The sequence below is a fragment of the Myotis brandtii genome, unplaced genomic scaffold (assembly GCF_000412655.1).
Source record: "Myotis brandtii unplaced genomic scaffold, ASM41265v1 scaffold555, whole genome shotgun sequence".
Classification (NCBI taxonomy): domain Eukaryota; kingdom Metazoa; phylum Chordata; class Mammalia; order Chiroptera; family Vespertilionidae; genus Myotis; species Myotis brandtii.
The window spans coordinates 8,859-22,490 of NW_005370065.1; the positions used below are offsets into that span (position 1 = coordinate 8,859).

General features: G+C 46.7%; 1 protein-coding gene across 1 annotated transcript in view; it reads left to right on the plus strand.

Annotated features, from left to right (window-relative positions):
- LOC102255435 (antizyme inhibitor 2-like) overlaps positions 1-3,757 on the plus strand; it is an 8,126-nt gene extending 4,369 nt beyond the window's left edge. Inside the window, exons 4-7 of the mRNA XM_005878395.2 lie at positions 475-575; positions 1,421-1,638; positions 2,076-2,139; positions 3,521-3,757. Of these exons, the coding sequence (XP_005878457.1) occupies positions 475-575; positions 1,421-1,638; positions 2,076-2,100 (344 nt within the window). The 3' untranslated portion in view covers positions 2,101-2,139; positions 3,521-3,757. The remainder of the gene's footprint in view (positions 1-474; positions 576-1,420; positions 1,639-2,075; positions 2,140-3,520) is intronic.
- The last annotated feature ends 9,875 nt before the right edge of the window (positions 3,758-13,632 follow it).

A 13,632-nucleotide genomic window follows, 5' to 3' on the forward strand; every position in this document is an offset into this window, starting at 1 on the left:
ATTTAGAGGGAAGGAGGTGACAATTACGCTGCTCTCTGTCTGTGAGAGCCGGGCACTGACAGGGGCACGAATCCCAGCCCTGCCCCATTCTCCTCTGTAACTTCTGGCAAGACTCAGTGTCCTCAAATGTACAGTAGTGTTCATTGTTCCTACTCAGAGTGTCGTTAGGAGGATGAAATGATTTAATAAGTGCACACAGGTTGGAACAATGCCCGGGTCACTCGTACAATCATTGTTAGTGGCAGTAGCAGCCGCAGCACTCTGATGAGGTGCGGGTTGGGCCGAGGAGCCGTGGGAGCCCAGAGAACAGGCCCAAAATCTTGCAGGGGATGCGGGGAGGCTCCTGAAGCAGGGCACAAGGGTTATCCAGTGCTGGGCAGAGGGTCTGGGCCGGTCCTAAGGGTGCGGGACTCAGTGTTGACCGTCAGTGGTGAGACCTGGCTGAGCACCGTCCTGTCCTCTCCCCTCTCCCAGGAGGCACCCGGAAACTGTTGTACTATCTCAACGAGGGCCACTATGGCACCTTTCGCGACTTCCACAGGGATCATGTCCCCAGGATGCCAATTGTGGTGAAGGTAAGGGGACCCTTGTGTGGCTCTGGCACCTCCCAGACCCTGATAGCAGTGAGGTCAGCCCCTTTCCTGTGAGGCAGGTATCCCTCTGTGAGGTGCAAGGGGGCAGGGTCTTAGACTACACATGGCTTTTTAGATTGTCATACCATGTGGGTGTACAAGGATGTGAACAGGCAAGCCTGTTTGTATTTGCATGCGCACTTCTGTGTGTGTGCACTTTTGTGTGTAAGCATGCTGACTGACACCTGTGCAGGTAGGTGGGTGGATGGGTATATGGTTCTGTGTGGGTGTGTGCGCACATAGGTTTGCCTCTGAGTTTCCATGTGATCTCTCTGTATGCACTGTGTGTGTGTGTGTGTGTGTGACCAGAATCCTTGAATTCTGGAGATGCAAGAGTCCTAGGAAATGGAGGTTCCCCAACTTGCTTGGGAAGCTTCCAAGGACCCCGATGCCGAGGCGAAGGCCCAGACGATTGAAATCAGGCCTCTCCTGGGTCAGGACGTGGCATCAATCCTTTGTTAAACCTCCTCCAATGTGACTCCAATAGCAACTGAGTTTCACCCAGTATTTTGAGTGATTATTGACTGAAATCTTTTGCTTTTATAGATGGGAAACGGAGGCCCCATGTGTGTGTGGCCTTGAGAATTAGCAGGGCTAGGATGTGTCACTTGAGCGAATATAAGCTCCATGAGGGGCGGGTCAAGAGCAGTGCCTGGCACATAGGGACTGGCTGGTGTGAGTGACTGCCAGTGTCCTCGCTGGTGCCTGGGGGTGCTCTGCTGGCCGAGGGCATGGGTTTGGGGCAGGAGCTCTTCCTTCTCTGATTCCCCACCCCTGTGTCCCTGCAGGAGCTCTGCTCAAAGCCGCCCCTCTTCCCCTGCATCCTTTATGGCCCCACGTGCGATGCCTTTGACACGTTCTACAATGAGGAGGTGCAGCTGCCTGAGCTGGACGTGGGTGACTGGCTTATCTTCCCCTCCATGGGCGCCTATAGTTCAGTCCTGAGCTGCACCTTCAATGGCTTCCCGCCTGCGACCATCTGCTACATGATGGGACCTGAGCTCAGGTATCTGGGTGGGACAAGATGGGGGCTCTCAGGGGGATCTGAGGTGGCTGATCTTTGGTGTGTCAGGCCCATGAAATACTGTACTCCCCCCACTGCCCCAGCAAAAGTCTGACTGATCTTTGACACTGTCCAGGGGGTTGACTCTGTTACTGCCCCTAGCAGGGGTGGACATGGGAGCTCTCCAGTGTAGATGCCTTGTGGGCAGAAGCAGGCAGCACTATGGCCCCAGCTGACCCTAGTCTGTGGCCAAACCCCCACTCTGCTCTGATCTTTTTTGTCTGTTCTCTGGTTTTCTCATCAGATGTTCCTTCCCTACCAGCCTCAGGCTCCCTCACAGGCTCTGACCGAAGGCCCCTATCTGCCCAACCTAGGATTCACTCCCAGGGGTGGTGGAGAGGGCTCTGGAACGCCCCTTTACTGGTACAACCTTTCCACAGGAGCCTGCTGGAGACAGCGCCTTAAGCTGGGACATGGCAGCTTGGAGTGGCTCCAGACACCTCGGTGTGTCCACGTGGGACAGCTTGGGGGTGGAGGTGGAGGTGGAGGTGGGGGTGCGATAGGGGATGGGGAAGAATAACACAGGGAAGCAGAGGTTTGGGTGCCTTTGAAATGATGAGGCAACTTTTCAGGTTCAAAACTGTGAACTCCAGGCTAGTTCCTCTTCCTGCTCTTAACACCTTAGGCCCGGGGATTGGGTTGGCTGAGAAACTGGTGTTATTACAACACCCACTGTTATGCCCAGATCTCAAGATCCCCAAAGACCACACCAGGTGCCAGCCAGTTCGATGCAATAGCAGAAGGTCCTTTATTGAGCTAGCTAACCCGACTCCCTCCTCCGGCCGATGCAGCGACAGGGAGCAGAGTGAGGTGGCGTGGGAAACTCAGGGTTTTAATAGGGGGGTGGAGTGAGGGGAGTGGACTGACTGTGGGCCCTGCCGATTGGCCAGGCACAAGTCAGGTCTTGTTACACAGGATGTGGTCATCTCTATGGCGCGCACGTCCCTTGATTGTCATTGGTTAGTTTAAAATCCCGGGCGTGGCCAGCAGAGGCCTGGGCTTCCGGGAAGAAGGTGCCTCTCTGAGCACATGGGGACACAGGGTAAGATGGAGGACACAGCCCTCGCTCCTTCACCCACCCCCCTGAAGGCCATATCCTGGAATGGCCACTACCTTTCAATCAGTTAATGAGCCTGCATTGTTCCTGAATGGTTTACATGACCTATGTGCCCCCCAGCTCTAGTGGTGAAAACACCGGCTCTGGAGTCAGACAGGCCTGGACTGAATCCAGGCTCCACCACAAACTGGCAGTGTGCGCAGAGCCCCAGTCTCTCCATCTGTGGAGTGAGGATGATATGAGTACCCTCCTGGAAAGGTTGTTGAGGGGATTAAGTCACCTAATGCTAGTCTTCTTTCAAGGTCCGTCCCTTCATGTCTAGGACCTGACTCTGGCTGGTCCTGATCCTGGGCCCTTCCTGCTCAGAGGCCACTCCCATCTTCAGGGAGCAGGCACAGCATCTGGCCACACAGCTAATGGGCCAGCCACATGGTGTGTCTAATCTGTCCTTAACCTTAAGAAACCTCCACGTTGGGAGGTTGGATGGACAAGGTGTGGATACAGCCAACTCCAATGTAGGGCAGAAGCTAGTGTGTGTCTCCCAGGCACACTAAAACTTTAAAAACAATATTTAAGAAGTTCTGAGCTCTAAAAGAGAATGTGTCCTACAGGGAAGGATGTTTGCAGAGGTGGGGATAGAGGCATATTATGATGATCTGTCATGGCGCTGCAGCAAGCGGAGGCGGAGTGGGTCTCAGAGGCTAAAGCCACTCACCTGTGTCCAGTGTTCTTTTAAACTCCACCTGATGAGACTTCTTTGATCCACAGCTTCTGCAAATGTTTCTTCCCATCCATCAATCTTGCTGTTGCCTCCATTCAGCCACGACCAGAGGAATCTTTTTTAGCATCTGTGGGCTGAAGAGATTTCTCCCCAGATATCTGAGGAGAAGAGATGGGCTGCAGATGCCACCTAAGGAAGCCAGAAGGCTCACACAGCCCTTAGAGCAGTGGTTCTCAACCTTCCTAATGCCGAGACCCTTTAATACAGTTCCTCATGTTGTAGTGACCCCCAATTTCATTGTTACAAGTTGAACATAATTAAAGCATAGTGATTAATCACAAAAACAATGTGTAATTATATATGTGTTTTCCGATGGTCTTAGGCAACCCCTGTGAAAGGGTCGTTCGACCCCCAAAGGGGTTGCAACCCACAGGTTGAGAACCGCTGCCTTAGAGCATGTGTTACTCATTCCTCTATTCCCAGCTTCTAAAAATGTGGGGTGGAAATATCCACCCTTACCCCTCAGAGGTGTCTGGAAATACAAATATGAGTGGGCTTTAGGTAAACATAAAGCTTTATTCAGATGCAAGAGCTGTTGATGTGTTTTATGTCTTGCCCTGTAAGTGCTGTCTTGTGGAATTTAGCCATCCATCCATCCATCCATCCATCCATCCATCCATCATTCATCCATCCTTTAAATACCCATCCATTTAAACATTGATCCATCCATCCATCCATCCATCCATCCATCCACTTGTCCATCCAATCATCCATCCATAATCTATTCATCCATTCATCCTCTGATTCATCCATCCACCTACCCACCCATCCATCTATCCATCTACCCATCCATTCATCCATCCACCCAACTGTCCATCTATTCATAAAATAAAATGTGATGTCCTACTCTGCTGGAGGCCAACCCATAACAGCATTAGGATGAAAGTGCAAAAGAGACACTGGAAGGCCAATGGACCTTGATCTCTGCAGGGCTGAAATCAGCATGAGATGGCTCCTGCTGTGATTGCGATGGCTCCAGGCGATTTCCTGACTGATCATCTTTACATTGTCTATTAAATTTTACCTTTGATTCGATCTGCTCTGCCTGTGTGCATTGCTAAAGGGCAAATGTGTAACCAAACTGAATAAAAAGCAGGCAGGACCCAGACTCATGGTTCCTCTTCTCGAAAGAGGTTCCACCTGGCCCCCCAGGCCTTCAAAATTCATTTTTCTTGTATAGAGTCTTCATTGTGTGTCAGCCCTCCTACATTCCATCGTGAACCCACTGTGCAGGTTGTGGCACTACTCTGTGTCAGCCACTGTTTTAGGCCCAGGAGCTTACCTTCCAGTTGAAAAAACAAAAACAAAAACAGAGCAGGATAAAACATATAAATAAGTGATAAAAGGAAGTGGAAGCAACAAATGTTGTGAAGAAAAATTAAAATAAGGCAAAGGGATAGGGAAGAATAGAGGATGGTGCTATTTTAGGTAGAGGGACAGGGAAGTATCTCTGAGAGTTAGCTGGGTCAGAGAGTGCCAACATTAAACACAGAAAATCCAAAAAAGGCAAGGGGTTCTGTGTGGGTGAGCAGAGTGAGTGAGAGGAGGTATTGGGAGATGAGGAAGGAGGAGGGTCCAGGCGCTCAAACCTCCTGGTGAGTCAGGGCTTTGACTGTTCCGAGTGGGAGGGAAGGCCCTGGAAGGTTTGAGCAGGTGAGTGCAGTGAGAGAATGCAGAGAACTTGAGGGGCTCCTGCCAACTCCTCGCAAATGCTGGGTGGTCACAGTTTGGGTAGCAAGAAGGACCAGCCTCAGAACAGACTGTAAAGATCGAGTAAGGAGAATTTGCTGTTCATGTCTCTCTCCCATGTTCATATCTCTCTCCCATGTTCATATCTCTCTCCCATGTTCATCCCTCTCTCCCATGTTCATATCTCTCTCCCATGTTCATATCTCTCTCCCATGTTCATATCTCTCTCCCATGTTCATATCTGACCACCTGCTCACATCTGACTCCATTTGGCAATTGAATAAGCTTCTCAAATCTGTCTGTCCAAACTGAGCTTTCAATTTGAACCCCCCTAAGCTGCTTCTCCCCTCACCCCAGCATCCCCATTTATGGATTGCTCTGACCAAAAGTCCTTCCTGACTCCACTCTGTCCATACGCCACATCTAACCCCTCAGCAAATTCTCCTTACTCGATCTTTACAGTCTGTTCTGAGGCTGGTCCTTCTTGCTACCCACTCCATAGAAGGCAATTACCTGGGTCACGCAGCCAGTAAGTGGCCGAGCTGGACTTGAATTCAAATGTCAGTTCAGTGTCCTTCCTTCTGGGTAGCAGGGGCATGGGCATGGTGTTGAAGAAAGTCTTGCACTTCAGATGGTGGAAATGAGCGAACTTGGTTGTTGGGACATTACATTTTAGGTGTTTTGTGCTCTAGGTGGCCCAGGCCTTGTCATGATTCAACCATAGTATCCTGCTGCCACCCATTGGTCACTATAAGTGTTGCACCCAAAGAGACCCTGGATTTGCTTAGCTAAGGATCCGTCTGGGGCCAACAATACATTGTTGAAAAGGGCTAGAGAGGAATTCTCATCCCCTTTTGACAAATGAGGAGATGGAAGTCCAGGGAGATGACTTCCAAAAGCCAGCTGCGCTTGCCTACTCTATCCATTCAGTTGTTCACTCATTTAATAACTAGGCACTGGGATTTAGCAGAAAATAAGGCAGAGGAGACCATTGGTCTTCTAGAGCTGCCATTCCTCATGGGGGGGTGGGGGGAGGGACAGATACTAAACAAGTAAATAAACCAGGTAATGATAGATTTGGTGGATTCTGTGGAGAAATTAAGAGAGAGTAAGTAGTCAGGAGATGACATTCGAGCTGAGACCCAATGGCTGGGAGGCTTAGGGAAAGACACTCCAAGACAGCACTGCAAAGGCCCTGAGGCTCTGAAAGGTCTGAGCAGGTTCCAGAACAGGTGGAGCCCACAGATGCCCCGGTTATCCAGGTAGAACATGTAGAGAGGTCCGAGTGGAATGTTCTCCCAGGGGGGTCATGCCATGGACCTTCTCTCAATTAGTCCACAGCATTTCCCACCCCCCACCTTAGTTACTGTACACAGCTGACCACTTCGTCCTTGAAGCTCTCTCCTCTCTTGGCTTGTGTGACACCAACCTCTGGAGGTAGGAAAAAACTATCCTCCTATGAAAATTAAAGCTTCACAATCAACATAGAGATGTTCTTACTTTGAACCCACTGATAGATGGAAAACTAGAGCAGGCAACATGGGTGCGCAGAGTCAAAGGTCAAGGTTGACATTTCTACAACCTGGGACAGGAGCTTGTAGGAGAGAATTGTAATCAGTCTTGCTTGTAGCTGTTGCCATGTGATAAGTGTGTGTCTGTGGCTCTGTCCACTGCTAATGGTGAGCCATTTTAAATATATATATTTTTTTATTGATTTCAGAGAGGAAGGGAGAGGGAGAGAGAGATAGAAACATCAAGGATGAAAGAGAATCATTGATCAGCTGCCTCCTGCACGCCCCACACTGGGGATCGAGCCTGCAACCCAGGCATGTGCCCTGACCGAGAATAGAACTGTGACCTCCTGGTTCATAGGTCGATGCTCAACCGCTGAGCCATGCCGGCAGGGCGGTGAGCCAGTTTTTTAAATGACTATTTATAAGTTTGCATACATAGTATGAGTATGCTCTATTCAAGTCCTAAGAGTGGTGTTCCAAGACATAATACGTTTTGGAAGCAAAATAAGTCCCTAAATTGGCAATTTTGGCATGTTACACCAATACTATCCAATTATGTTAGCTGGCGAGGAATGAGTGAACAACAGAAGATGAAGTCATTACAGCTAAGCAGACTGAAAATGGGGTCTGTATAGTGAAGCCGACGGAACTGGTTCAGATCAAAGGGACTGAAGCCTGAGGAACAGATTTTATTTTACTTTAGCCCGAGGACTTAAGCTGTTGAACTTCTCAGTTGTGCGTCAGTGCCCAGAGATACATAAATTCTTATAGAAGCATCCGGGAAAGAATGAAGGAGTGAGGAAAGAATGCTCACGTGTCCAGACTGCAGGACATCCAGTATCCAGACCGGCGGTCATCGGAGGTGATCATCGCAGACTAACCTGGAGGAGCAGAATGCAAGACGGATTCTTCTCAAGAATGTTTGCTATGAGTACAGAACATTCGGGTGTTACCTGGTAACATTTCTGATTCACAAATCCTAGGACCCTTTAATTAAACTTTGCCATTTTTAATTTTAGCCGCCTCCTGATTCATTTATGTGAAGTCAATACTGGCATTTTCCAGGGTTTGAATATTTGCTGTTGGCTACATACTATTCTTTGTAAGGCAAATGTTTCATCATGAGAAAAAGGAAGCTTATAGCCCTGGCTGGTTTGGCTCAGTGGATAGAGCGTTGGCCTATAGACTGAAGGGTCTGAGGTTCCAGTCAAGGGCACATGCCTGGGTTGCGGGCTGGATACCCAGTAGGGGGCGTGCAGGAGGCAGCCGATCAATGATTCTCTCTCATCACTGATGTTTCTATCTCTCCCTTCCCCTGGGGGGAGGGGGGGAGAAGGGTGGGGGAAATATATATATATTTGGAGATGCATTTGGATACACTCGACCAGCATCAGTGCAAAATGAAGTAATTTTTTCTAAGTCTGAAATATTCATCCTAAAAACAAAAACCAAGGGCAAGTAATACTCTTATGTGCTTTAAATTTTCACTTTTAAGGATAACTTTTCAATAATAAACATTTGTGATATTATCAAGCTATTTTTTAAAAGATTTTTATTTGGCCTTTACTTTGAGTTAATATTTCCTTGTTTTAATCAACCAAAGGACTTGTATGCATGCATGTAAGCATAACCAATGGACACAAGACACTTGGGGGTGAGAGGTCAATGGGGGGAAAAAAGGAGACATATGTACTACTATTTGTAATACTTTAAGCAATAAAATAAAATTTTAAAAAAAGAAGTTAACTAGGAAAAAATAAAAGACAAAATAGTCATGAGGATATAAAGTACAGCATAGGAAATATAGTCATTAATATTGTTATAACTACGTGTGGTACCTGTTGGATATTGAAAATATTTGTAAAGCTAACCATTATGCTGTACAACTGAAACTAATACAAAATAATATTGAATGTAAACTGTAATTTAAACATTTAAAAAATACAGCCCTAACCGGTTTGGCTCAGTGGATAGAGCGTCGACCTGTGGACTAAAAGGTCTCAGGTTCGATTCCGGTCAAGGGCATGTACCTTGGTTGCGGGCACATCCCCAGTGGGAGGTGTGCAGGAGGCAGCTGATCGATGTTTCTCTCCCATCGATGTTTCTTAACTCTCTATCCTTCTCCCTTCCTCTCTGTAAAAAATCAATAAAATATATTTTTAAAAAAATACAACAAAAAATTTTAATAAAAATATATAGTCCTAAAAAAACAAAAAGATTTTTTTGGCCTTTACTTTGAGTTGCTGTTTCCTTGTTTTCGTAATTTTTATTATCAAATGTCTTTATAAAATAGAGGTCATTTTTATATGTTATTGAAAATATCATCTTGTCATATTATATTGACTTGTAATAATAATAAACATGCATTTATTATTATGAGTTTTTTAAAAACCCGAAAACTTCTGAAATATTTAGTAGAACCTTCTTCCGGAAGAATGTTCACTGTTTATTATGCTCCATCATTATTTTTTTCAAAACACATCAAAACGTTAGGAAAAATACAGAATAACGCATCTCTCAGGAATTGCCGAGAATTTTTGGAATTCTGGTATCTCGTTCTCAAACTTCAGAGATTCATATCAGTTAGGAACTGGAAATGCTCTTTGAAGTTTTAACATTTCTCGGACTCTGCATCTCTAATCGCCAGATCTTTGTCATTTCTTCTGACCTTCCTCTCCCTCCTCCTCCACACTGCCAGAGAGTCTTTCTAAAGTGCAAACTTGACCTGTCGTTCCTCTGCGAGACCCTTCTCCACCTCCCCGGTACCTTCCCTGATGTTTCTCAAAACGCAGCCTCAGACAGCTGCATAGAGGCATCTGCGAGTTTCTCACACATGGTGGTTTGGGGAGCCTCACTCAGGTCCACTGAATCGGAACGCTGGGCCTTGAAGCCTAGGAACGTGCATATTAAACACAACTTCTGGATGATTTAAAAAACTTTTTTATGGTTAAAAACAACACAAAGACAGAAAGCCACATAACACAAATGTACAGATTATTGAACCGTAAAAAGGCAAACACCCGTATCTGAAGGCCAAAGCTTGCCACCCACCCCAGAAACTCGCCACATGCCCCTCCCAATCATAACCCTCTCCCCCCTCCCCCACCAAGGGCAACCGTCATCCTGAATCTCATCTTGCCGGTTTTTGTTGGTTTGTTTCTTTCCTCTTTTCACCTCCCCCCCCCCCCCCCTTATAATTCATTTGTTACTGAGACCAGATCATTTGTCTTACAGTTTCCCATGGTCTTTGCTAATGGCACCCCCAGCTAGCATGTTCCTCTCTCCTCTGAATTTCCTGTCAGTTGGCAGTTGAATCTAGAGGCTTAATCCAATTCATGTTTCTTTCTGGGGTTTTTTGTGTGTTTTTTGGTGCCGTTTTTTTTTTTTTTTTTTAACAAGCCTACGTTTACATGTGATGTGTGTTCATCATTGTGTGACTCACATACTGTAATTGTGTTTTCTCTCTCATCTTGTACATTCCCTGGCCCAGATCTGAAATCAGCCCATATATCGTGGGTAAATATCTAGGAGAGAATTCCCAGTTCAAAGGTAGTTAAGTGTTTAACGTTCTAAGAAGCCGTTAGAGTTTTCTGAGGTGATGTACTTATTTATGCTCCCACCAGCAAGGAAAATTCCAGTTGCGCTAAATCCTCACCAGTACGTAACCGTGTTAATTTTATTTCAGCCATTCTGGTGGTATGAAATACTATTTCATTGTGGTTTTAATTTGAAGTTTCCTCACAACTAATGCTGTGCAACACCTGTTCATGTGCTTATTGGCCATTTGTATGTCTTCTTTTGTGAAATGTCTCTCCAAGTCTTATTTCAATGATCGATTATTGTGTCACAGACCACCACAAAAATTAGTGGCCTAAGACAAAACCATTTATTTGCTCGCTATTCTGCTCTCCGAACTGGGCTTATCTGGGCAGTCCTTTTGCTCCATGTGATGTTGGCTGCAGTCACCTGAAGGCTCAGCTGGGACTGAACCTCAAAGGTGCCTTGACACAGGCCTGGTGCTGCAGCTGGGGTGGCTGGAACAGCAGGAGGCTGGCCATCTTTCTCCATAGGTAGCCCGATCACTTTACATGGTGGCTCAGAGTTCCCAGATGGGGCATTCAAAGGAGACCAAACCCACGGTGCAAGAGCTTGTCTTCTTGCATCGGGCTAGCCAGTGCCCCACAGGCCAGAATAAGTCCCCCTGTCCAAGTCCAGAGTCAATGAGGAAGGGACTATACAAGGGCTTGAATATAGGGGGCACAGTTCATTGGGGGCCACCAACATAAGTCTTCCTCAAGTCTGTTGCCCATTTCTAATGGGATTGTTTGTCTTTTTAATATTGCACTACTTCTTTATATACTCCGAATGCAAGTCCTTTGTTAGATATAAATAAGTACTGTGAATATTTGTTCTAAGTCGGTGGCTTACCGGTTTATATTCTTTTTATTTTTTATATTTAATTTTTTTATTGATTTCAGAGAGGAAGGGACAGGGAGAGAGATATAGAAACATCAACGATGAGAGAGATTTATTGATTGGCTGCCTCGTACACACCCCACACTGGGGATCGAGCCTGGTCAGGTCAGATGCCGGGTTTCGGCTCCATCCCCAGTGTGGGGCATACAGGAGGCAGCCAACCGATGATGTTTCTCTCTTTCTCTCCATCTTTGAAATCAATAAAAATATATTTAAAAAACAAAAACAAAAAACTTGACATTAACTTCTTCTGTTTTCAAGTTTACTGTCATTTTTTAATAGTTTCCCTATTTCATGCTAGTATTACAAGCTCCTCTTTCATTTATTTATATTCTGTATAAAATAATTCCGGTGTCTAAATTCCTTATGTGTGTTTTTCGTTGCCTCTTATTTCTTCTGGTTCTTGCCATGGGACCTTATTTGCTTAAAAATTTATTTGTGTCATTAATTTGGAATCGAGGCTGAAGATACCTCCCTACAGAAAAGACTTGCACCTGCTTTTTCCGGGAGGTGCCAACAGTCTGGAGTCATCTGAACCCAAGTTCAAGGCTCGAGGTTACATGTCACCCAGCAGGTACAAACGAGGCTACGAGTCCAGACGAGGGCTGGTTTACTCCTGAGCGTCCGGGCCTCTGGGATCCGCGCCTGCTGTGGGGAGGGTTTCCTCACCACGTGCTTTCGCTTTCATTTGTGCCCCTTGCCCAGGGGAGTCAGCAAAACAACAGTTTGAGCCGGCCAGAATGAGGAAATACCTTCAGCATGAGAGTGACTTCTGTGCTTGGTTTATCTAGGTTTCTGTCTTCCCGTCAGTAGAATTCCTGTAACACCTTACTTTCTGTTGAGACCACGGCACCAGCATTTTTAGCTTGCAGTGGGAGAACTGCTCGAGTCACGCAGCCTGACATTACCAGGAAAAAGGGAGTTTATTAGACCTCAGACTCCACTTTACAGATGGATATTGTGGAGGGGGGAGGGGAGGCCACCTTCCTGGGGTCCTAAAACCAGTAAGGAACGGAGCCATGCCCTAGCTGGTTTGGCTTAATGGATAGAGCGTCAGCCTGCGGACTGAAGGGTCCCAGGTTCGATTCCGGCCAAGGGCACATGCCTGGGTTGCGGGCTCGATCCCCAGTAGGGGGTGTGCAGGAGGCAGCCAATCAATGATTCTCTCTCATCATTGATGTTTCTATCTCTCTCTCCCACTCCCTTCCTCTCTAAAAATCAATAAAATATATTTTTTTAAAAAAGAAACGGAGCCAGGCCGGAAACTGAGGACTCGTACCCCAGGTCTAGTGCTCTCTTCCCAAGCCCCCTCCGAGACGTGGCTTCTCCATATGTAATGAAGAAGCCTGGCCACATGGTCTCTGAGGGCCCATTCAACTCAGACGTTTTCGGGGCAGGATCTCATGGCTTTTCAATCTTCTGAGACACACTCAGCCTCCTCTGCAGCTGGCCTTCTCAGACTTGCGGGGCTCAAACCCGACACCTGGGGCCAGTCACTGACAATTCCCAAATCAGCCACCAGGGGGAGGTGGTGTGCTGAGATCGCCCAGGTTCTGAGATTCCCGCACAGCCTAGGGCTTCTTTCTTCTTGGATGTCTTTGCTTCGCACCCTCTGAGTAAAGGGGAAATGATTTCGCCTTGGATCAAAGACCCAGGCCTCTTCTGCTTCCTTTCATTTGCCAAACTCTGGCAGATGCAAGGAGAGAAATCATTCTATCCCTACCCTTGCGAGCCTCATGATCCACTAAGTCAGCGGTTCCCAACCTTTTTTTGGCCACGCCCCACCTGAGCATCTGTAAAATCCTGATGCCCGCCCCGCCCCCCGCCCCCGCCTGTGACATATAATTCTTATTATTCAAAAAATGAACTCCTATTCACATGGGGGAAGCCTAAAAGGCCATTAACTTGATCTAAACAAGCTTCCAAAGAACATGGCAACCATGAAAGAGAAACATAAAAGAACAAAAGGACAGTTGAAGTACTGAGGAAGAAATCACTAAGAAATTGTTAAAAAAAATAATAATATGAAGTGATATGAAAAACAGCAAATAAAGTTTCAAAACATAATAGAGAAGCGAAATGCATAAATATGTCACAATTATATTTATATACTGTATATGAGGCCCCTAGAACCATAAGAAATGCAAAACATTCACTGTTAATAACTCATTCTCAAATTGCCCCCCTTAAAAATCAAATTGCCCCCCTGAGGGGCGTGTGCCCCACGTTGGAAACCACTGCGCTAAGTCCTGTTCTCCAAGCTAGACTTCCGGGTGTTTTTTCCACTCCCTGTCTTTACTCCTGCTGTTCCCCTTCCCCCATCGCTACCATTACATTTTCCCTCATTCTTCAGGCTCAGCTCAGATGCCTTCTCCTTCCTGGAGCCTCCTACCAGGATCCTCATCTCCATCCCCCCCACC